At 34.1% G+C, this 9,465-nt stretch overlaps 2 protein-coding genes across 5 annotated transcripts in view; one reads left to right on the top strand and one right to left on the bottom strand.

The window, feature by feature from the left end:
- LOC108752574 (ubiquitin thioesterase trabid) overlaps positions 1-757 on the bottom strand; it is a 9,039-nt gene extending 8,282 nt beyond the window's left edge. Inside the window, exons 1-2 of one of the 4 annotated variants that reach the window (XM_018493483.1) lie at positions 495-757; positions 215-353 (exon numbers count right to left, since the gene is read on the bottom strand). The gene's annotated coding sequence lies outside the window, so the exon portion shown is untranslated. Of the gene's footprint in view, positions 1-214; positions 354-494 lie in introns of those variants that run through there. The other 3 variants (XM_018493484.1, XR_001939569.1, XM_018493482.1) reach the window with 3 other exon arrangements.
- Positions 758-1,280: 523 nt separating this feature from the next.
- Positions 1,281-9,465, top strand: part of LOC108752575 (NADPH-dependent diflavin oxidoreductase 1-like) — a 13,259-nt gene continuing 5,074 nt past the window's right edge. Inside the window, 4 exon segments of the mRNA XM_018493485.1 lie at positions 1,281-1,454; positions 2,691-2,845; positions 3,403-4,896; positions 5,078-5,160. Coding sequence (XP_018348987.1) covers positions 2,757-2,845; positions 3,403-4,896; positions 5,078-5,160 — 1,666 coding nt within the window. The 5' untranslated portion in view covers positions 1,281-1,454; positions 2,691-2,756.

The raw sequence follows: 9,465 nt of genomic DNA, 5'->3' as shown, positions 1-9,465 counted from the left end.
TATATATATATATATATATACATATACAAAGTACAAAGTGAAAGGACAGACATTCGGAATATTTAAAGTTGAATATTCAAATGCAAAAGAGATAAGTTTGATCTTTTTAGTTAGTTACATTTTTGCACGTGACCTTCTTATGTCAAACATAATCATTGAACAATTGTACGATTGTTTCTGATGACTTTGAAAGCAGGTAAGTACATATACGCACTTTGAATATTCAAAATTGGAATGCTTGCGTCGCTCGCTCTTTCTAGCCGAACTTCGCGAAGTTGGTGAATCCTGAACACGCGGTATCGCGTGACCGATCTTCCATAATACCTTCTTCGCGTCCCTCAAAGAAATCTAACCTGGCGGAACGAGAAGTGAGTTCTCCCGTCAATAAATTCTTCGACGAGAAACAACAAAAATTTAGGAGATTGAGCAGCTTGTGCTACTTTTTTGGACGGTCAAAAGGCGCGCGACTATCTCTAAGCAGTTAAACTGGTAACCTTGGCGTTATATCCCGTGCCACCTTGTGGAATCCCACACGTTGCCAGCTACCGTCACACTCGACTATCCTCCATAAGAGATTCCTCAGATCGGCACCGTCCAGTCGACTCATGTACTATTCATGCACCAGCGAGCGCGCAGTTTTCATAGCGTACAGCTCGCATCAGCTCGCGTTCGCGGGAACGGACAGGTAGGTTAAGCTCGGTCACTCGCACGCACACGTACGTGCTTGTACACGCGCACGATCAATTTCGCGAGCGCCCTTCCTTCCTTCGGGATTATCCGACGACGGCGATGACGGCGACGACGGCGACGACGACGACGACGACGAGGACGAGGAACGCGGGACACGAGCAAAGAGAAAGACAACGGTAGCGACGTCTCCCTCCCTCTTTTTCTCTCTATTTCCCTCTCTTTTCTCTCTCTCTCTCTCTCTCTCTCTCTCTCGTCTTGATGAAGAAACGGTAGAAGACAGGAGAAGCGCGAGTCGCTGTCACCGCTGATCACCGCGTCACGACATCGTCTGCGAGCGTTCGCGCGCGCTCCACAGCGTGCTGCTCCGCCTGTCACCCGATGCTGGCGAACTGCTCCGCAAATACAACAGCGGCGGTGACGACGACGACGACGACGATCTCGCTCGCTGACCGCGGAAGTAGGTTTTGACAGTCATCCGCAAACAGACGGTACCAGTACTGCCAACCACTCGCGTTCCCCGTCCCCTTCACGCCGTAGCGTACCGTTACGTCACGAAGCATGCGCGCGTGCGCGTGCTGCGTACGGCAATTGGAGTACACGCGATCGCGGCTAACCTCAAAATTCTTGCTAACCTCCAATTTTACGTTTCCACCTTGATCCTGCGACAATGAAGTCGCCAGTAGATCGCCAGTCTTTCGTTAAGAATGTAATTTCAACGACTTCAACTGAACCATCCGATCCCAATCTCCTCATTAGGAACATGCGTAAGGATAACCTAACTTCAGTTTTCGCCGATCATCTCGCTGTGTTTACGCTTTTTTCTCTCTTTGCGAAGAATAAATTTGATAATCTGGTCAGGACAAATCAAATGCTGAGTACGATCGAACAGTTTCTTATTGGTACATATGATTAGCGGAAAACCTAACTTACATTAAAACTCAGCGTGTTCATCGCGAGACGCGATCAAAGTTTATCGATAAACAACGATAATCTCGTTGGAAAAATAAGATCTATCGATTTTACTTTATCCTCGATCACATGAATGACGTCGTATTCACAGCTGAGTTTATTGATCCCGTTACATCATACAAGGCTGACCTAACCTCAAATTGTACTGCGACCATGAGTATAGTCGTATCTTTTCCGCAGAATTGAAAAATGTTCAAGAGACATCTTTTCGCTTTTGACATCCTGAACAGTGCATCACGAAACTTCTAATAAAAGGACAAGCAGCACCTGATTCGAGTTTTTGCACGTCTCCTTGACAATTCAACTCTGATCCACATGAACAATGCCTACGAATTTGCTCGTTCACCTTTGAATTTGTATGACTTTCGACGACTTTTTACAATAAATTTTGCACTGAAACAATCTGAGTTTTTCCTCGAATAATGAGGAAGATCGCATCGGCGTGATCGACCATTTGCGAGGCTATTTTTTATTTCTAAATATCTCGGACCCGTTGCCAATTGGGACCACTTAGTCTAAATGTTTCCCTTTGACATTTCATCAACGACATCGCAAGATTGTTTCAAACCTGCCGGTTAACTGTTGCAAATGCCACACAGGTTTTCCTGCTTTGTTCCAAAAAATAAATTTGTTATATCCATAAGTCTCTACAGCGAATCTACTTATAACTGTTCTGATTTTCTATATTTTAGATCTGTTAAAATAACAATAAAAAATTAATGATAGGAAATACAACTAATGTGTGTGATGAATATAAGCATCTGTTCTATTTTATACAGTTTTTGATTGACACAATTGAAGAATTTGATTTGAGTTGAAGGATTTGAGTTGATTAAATCTTTTAAAGAATTCATTTTCAACTGAACACATAAATTGAAGAAGCAACATTACATTTTATTTTCGATGCCAGAATCATGTTTTATTTTAAACATGCAAAGTATAATTCAGCATAGCTAAAAAGAACACATTTTGTGTCATCTGCTCGTGATAACATCATCGTCCGAATCAATAAAACTGTTAAGATATTTCAGTAATATTGACTGCCTCTCATCACCGAAAAATTTATTCAATTACGTGAAAGAATCACGATAACGAAAATGGATGAAATGATGATACGAGTGTTATACGGAAGCGAAACCGGAACCGCTCAAGACGTTGCCGAACAAATCTGGAAAAGCGCCAAAAGGTTTGTTGTTGTTCCTCTGGCACATAAACCTCTGAGAAAATTTCTGGCACACGAACCTCATGTCTTTAAATGATGTTTTAATAGATGTGATTTACTTTTATCCTTAATGTCGATTATTTTTCTTATATATTTAGCTTCATTTTATATATATATATATTCTATCTAATATTATTTTGAAAAACGAAATCAGCAGCGAAGATTCACCAATAATCATTTTTCTTTTTGACACATTTATGTTATTCAGAATAATTTACAATTTTACCAATTTTACATACACACACATTCACACACAAAGAAATAAGGAAAACAGAAATGAATACAGAGAAAAAAAAAATATTTTACTCTTTATACATACATGAAATTTATTTTAAATCATTTAATTGTATAATTAAGTGATATTTTATTTTGATTATTTGCACTTTATATGAATAAATTTTTCTTATGAATTTATTTTATTTCTTATGTAAAAAATAGAAAAAATATTTTAAAGTTTAAAACATATATAACATTCTAATTTGAAAACTGAAAGTATATAATATATGTTTTTAATGTTACAGGAAAGAATTGCGAAGCACAGTATCATCTTTGAATGACTATGACATTCAAAATCTCCCTTCCGAACAACTGATTATTTTCGTTGTCGCAACGACTGGACAAGGAGACCCTCCAGCCAATATGAAACAATTCTGGAGACATCTGTTACGCAAGACTCTCCCAGCAACTGTGTTCCAAAATCTGAAATATGGTGTACTTGGATTGGGCGATAGTTCTTATTCAAAATTCAATTTTGCTGCGAAGAAATTAAATAAACGTCTTGTGCAATTAGGTGGCGAAGAATTATTACCTATTGGACTTGCCGATGATCAGCATAATCTGGGAATTGATGCTGTGGTCGTTCCTTGGATCAAAAAATTGTGGAAAGAAATTGCAAATGTTTTTAAAATTTCTATAGAGGACAAAATAAACAAAGAAGATTTGATAATTGAGAGATATAATATTTCAATAATAGAAATGAATCAATCAAATCCGATACGTATTGACGAACAGTTATTAGATATTCCATATCATTTAAATACTGATATCTACGCACAAGAAACATTCATCAATAGTGACGTCAGAATAGGAACAATAGTTGAAAATATAAGAACTACTTCCCAAGATCACTTTCAAGATGTTAGATTAATAACAATCGAAGCGAATAATATTAATTACGATCCTGGAGATGTTATCTACATTAGACCGAAGAATACGGCAGAACAAGTAAAACGGTTTTTTGATATACTACATGAACACGATATAAAACTGTTTCCAGATACAATAATTCAAGTATCGGAAAAGGAGATAAAGGTTCCATTTATTTTAAAACGAAATTTAACTTTAGGAGAGATTGTTGAACAATATTGGGATCTGAATTTCAAGCCACGAAGATCTACCATGCATACTTTATCTCTTATCAGCGAAAATGAATTAGAGAAAGAAAAACTATGTGAATTTGCCAGTCCAATTGGCCAAGAAGAGCTTTATGATTATATAAACAGGCCAAGAAGAAATGTTTTGGAGGTCCTCACAGATTTCCCTTACACAACCAGTAAATTAAACATTACATTATTGTTTGAAATCATGTCACCCATAAAGCCACGTCCTTATAGCATTGCCTCCAGTTTAGAAGATATTCCAAATAGAATACAAGTTCTAGTAGCAGTAGTTAAATTTAAGACTGCATTAGTAGAACCGAGATTTGGGTTATGTTCAAAGTGGTTGGCAAGTTTAAATAATAATAACAAAGTGATATTTTGGCTGCAGAAAGGCACTTTTCGGTTTGATAATAATAAGCCGATGATTTTGATTGGTCCTGGAACTGGAGTGGCTCCATTTAGATCTTTGCTTTTAGAGAAGATAAAAAAAGGAAAAGATTTAAAAGAATGTATCCTGTTTTTTGGATGTAGAAATGAGAGTAAGGATTATCATTGCAGAGAAGATTTTGAACGTTTATCAAAAAAAAATAATCTGAAAGTATTCTGCGCATTTTCCAGAGATCAGCATCATAAAATGTAAATCATTAAAATAAATATTTCTTCAAATTATTTTTATTATTTCACAAATACAAAATAAATTTAAAGATAAAATAATTATTATTATAAGAGATAGAATTTTGAAATTAATTATAAAAAGATTGCAAAATATATGAATCGAATCCTAACTTTCTTAATTATGCTTTCAATATTTTTTCAGATATGTCCAACATCTTATCCACCAACAAAGAGAGCTGTGCTGAAAGTTTTTAGAAAATAATGGTAGTATTTATTTAGCAGGAAATTCTAAAAATATGCCGGATAACGTACGTGACGAATTCGTTAGTTTAGCAAAAGAAATTGGAAAAATGACAAAGGAACAAGCAGAAACGTTTATTAAACATTTGGAGAAGAACAATCGTTATCAAACGGAAACTTGGGGTTGACGAAAAAATTGTTGAGATTTAAGGAAAATATCTAATAGGCAAAAATGTGTATTATGTGATAAAAATATATATTGTCTATATTTCACATAGAAGCATATAAATATACAAATGTTTTTAAGTAATAATAATTATTTTTTAAATTGTATACATTAATTAATACATTATTACATTATTATACATTATAATGTTAATTAACTATGTATATTATTGTTATTTTCTTATCTGTTAACAGAATCTTTATCATTATAAAATTATACTACTACAACTTGAATAATTAACGCAAGCTGAACAAGTTTCATCCCAGATTCAATATTTATATAGCATAAGAATTAATTAGATCGAAATAGACGCGCTACTGCTTACGTTGCAATTACATAACTTTTTTTTATAGTGTCGTTATATCTTCATCCTTTTACCACGTTGTTTAAATATTCACGAGGTCACCTTTTATGTAATTATTAGATCTATTCACACAATCGCATTTATATAAAGAAATCGATCAATCGCCAGTCTAAAGCGAACGAATCATAGTGCTGTGTTCTCTATATTGCATGCGTGATTGGTTGATTTCTCTGCGTATGTACAAAATCTGTGCTATCAGATTAGTAGACCTATTCTGTAACTCTTAAATTTTTTTATCATTATGATGATAAAAAAGCTGCAACGTTATAATAACGAAACTTGCGTTAAGTTACAGAATAGGCCTATAGGATGGCCGCTTTCAAGTTTTTCTAGCTCTGATGCTGCATTGCAAATCTATTTGAATAGAGGTTTAAGAAATGAGACTATGACGAAAACGATAATTACGAGTCTCATAATTATCTCTCAATGTTACTCGATGTGTTATTTTTCGTTTAGCATTTTACTGCATTCGGAATAAAAAAGATCGAACTCTAAAGAAGGGAGAAAAAACACAAGAGATAAGAAAAACGTAGCTGAAACTGCGATACAGGCGTGAACAAGCAGAACGTCATGCTTCATCGAGCATGATTTATCGCGCATGATTATTAATATCGGCAGTCGCTCCTACTACAAGTTTCAACTTCCATTCCCGAGCAATCGTCGATCAGCGATGATCAGCAGCCGTCGCGTGTTGCACGGGAACGTGAGTATGAGTATCCGTTTTCGTCTCTTTTCGTCGCATTACGATCGAAACGAACGGACTCGTCGTGGACGCGCGCTATTTTTACGCCTCCTTTTCGAACGTCGCACCTCGTGGGCGGTCGGCGCTCCTCGGCCCTCTTCGGTGCTCTTCGGCGGCACGCCGCGCCGCATATCTCGATGAACTCGTAACCCGCCCCTCCCCCCCCTCCCGCGATCTAACCTAGCGAAGTGCCGCGCAGTACAGAAACATGGTACTACCGCTCGCGTGTTGCCGTCCCGTAGTGTTGTTCTCCGTATCTCGAACGATCTCAACATTCTCAACTCGACTCCGTCGCTGACTCTATACACCTTTTTTTTTCCACTCTTTCCCTCTCCTTGCGAAAGTGTGCGACAAGCAAACAAAACACACGAACCGCACGAATCGAACCGTCGACCGATGGACGTTGGCACGTGATTCTTTTTTTCGTTACGCACCCACCCTCCGGGCGGTCTATTAACGTCAATCGTCGGCAATAAGTTTAGCTTAGCGAATCATTCTCTGGTTACCTCCGATAATCGAACTCGAGACGGTAAAAAAAAAGGGTCGCCGGTGTTAAGGTCTGTCTCTTATCTTTCTCATCGGCTGCACTCTCCTGCACTATCTTTAACCTGCTTTTCGGCGAAATGTACACAGAATACGTCCGATTTATCATTAAATCTGGAATAGTGTAGAGGAGAATATATATATTTATCACGCATACATATAATATTTTGCCTGCTTAACTTACATTGAAGTATTAATACGAGGTACATTCAATCCCTCTACCGTGACGTTAATATCTAGGTCACTGTACCGAAGAGAAGATATTTTATTTTGTAATCAATTTGCAATATATAAAAATGATTTTTGTGATATTGTAATCTAATTTTTATTTTATGATTTTTAGAATTATTAAATCGAGTGTATCCAGATTTATTTATTAAACTAAATTATACTTATTAAAATTATTTATGTAAAATATTAATATTTATAGTTTGCTTAAAATATCGTAAAGATACTTCTCATAATTTAAATTTAGATTTATTTACTGTATATACTTTTATATGCATAAAAGGATAGATTTTTTTGTTTTGCTGTATATATATCCTTTAAATAATATTTAAATATAAAAAAATTTACATTAGATATCGTACATCTCATATATTCTTTATGGCTGGTATAGTCGATTCTTATTTTAAAATCATCTTAAGTAATATTTTAAGAATGTGGTTTTCTGATTAATTTATAATCTTTTAAGACTATACTTAAAAGAGTATAAAATATAAGAATCAATTATATACTGATCTATGTTTGATTTATGACATCTTAAATTTATATTTACAATTAGACAGTCTTAAATATAAGAATTAACTATGAGTACCATATTATTAGGTTGATTAGTCTACATACAAATTTTTTTATATAAAACTATTTCAAATTTATTCTAATATTTTTACACATAATAGTGATAAATTTTCGAAGATTTTATAAAAATTTCATACAATATCATCAGTTACATCACAATTGAAAATAAATATTATTTTTCAGACAAGGACAAATCAGATAGCAAAGTGTAGAAAGTGCTTATGGAATTACACTTTTTCTGGACCAGTTGTCGAAAGATGTATTAAAGTTGTTGCAGTTATTACTGAAGTACATCATCAAAGTCAATAGTGTTTGAAAAATCTTCTTTCATAACAAAAAAAATTAACAAAAAAAGAAAAATGGCAGGCACTTACACGAAGAAAGAATTTGGTGCGGGGCCTGAGGAACAGACTCTTCTGAAAGACTCCAATGGGACCCGCATCGTACCTTCCAAAGGTAATGGGGCCATGGTACGCCGTCTGTCGCATCCGCTATCATGGCTACAGGGGAATGCAGCTTTCTTGGAATGGTTTTCTTGTGGTTTTATTTTCCCACCATACAGCTGCCCAAACCAGTCTGCAGAAGAGGCTTTTATGCTGTGGACTTAGCATTGACAGTGAAGTATTTGTGGATTTAACATTGGTTCGTAGCTTGTTGAGCTTGATAGAAACAAAATATATCTTAATAATTTTAAATAAAAACAAAATATATCTGATAATTTTATAAAGTAAGCAGACTGAACAGACTGGTTTGATTAAAATTTGTAATGTATAATTTTTGTGCTTGATACATAAATATTTACAATTTAAGATAATTCAGTGAAGTTTAAATTGATTCTATATTGATCTTAGGAAGAAATTTAAATAAATTTGAAATAATTTTATCTATGGAATAAAATTATAATTTTTGCAAATATTATCAATATCCAAATATTTAGATTAATCTTAATATATTGTGAATTGTATTTTATGACTGATAATTAACTATATTACCGAAATAATTTTAGTTCAATTAGTGTACTCAAATAAGTTAATTTATTTTTAACAATTTAATGAATTATCTTAATTGTTAACAATTTCCATAGGAACATGTACATTTTCTTAGATCTCTTTCTTAAAAGCTTTTCTGAGGCATCATTTATTTCATTCATCTCATTCTCTATTATAATTCAGCTGAAGACTGATAAGATATTTTAAAGATACAAGAATCCGTATTCAAACCTCATTTTTATCAGTAAATGCGCGCATTTAGCATATAGTTCACATTACATATGAAATTAATATGTTCATTAATGAATTTCAGAAATATATGCGTATATTTTAATAAAAGTAAGATGTGAATGCGATTTTTTTTATCTTAAAATGCATGCTTATTTACTTATTTTTTGCTATTTAATTGCTTTGTAGCAGATCATAGATCTATTTTTTATAGCTGACCAGTGTACACTTTTTGTACTTAAAGTGAAATAAGTATTTTTTCAAGATTTGAAATCAAGAAGAAAATTCTTAGTGTGTGAAATCTGTATAGTATAGCAATGAAAATCAATCTTATAAGTGTATTTAAAATTCTTAAAATTTTTATTTAATCGAAATTCAAACAAAAATCGATTTATAATCCATCAAAATATTATAAATAATTAATTATAAAATAATGCAAAAATTTTAGATATAAAAT

The sequence above is a fragment of the Trachymyrmex septentrionalis genome, unplaced genomic scaffold (genome assembly GCF_001594115.1).
Source record: "Trachymyrmex septentrionalis isolate Tsep2-gDNA-1 unplaced genomic scaffold, Tsep1.0 scaffold60, whole genome shotgun sequence".
In the NCBI taxonomy this organism is placed as follows: domain Eukaryota; kingdom Metazoa; phylum Arthropoda; class Insecta; order Hymenoptera; family Formicidae; genus Trachymyrmex; species Trachymyrmex septentrionalis.
Note: the sequence above shows the minus strand (reverse complement) of the source record. Positions and strands in the feature narration are given on the sequence as shown.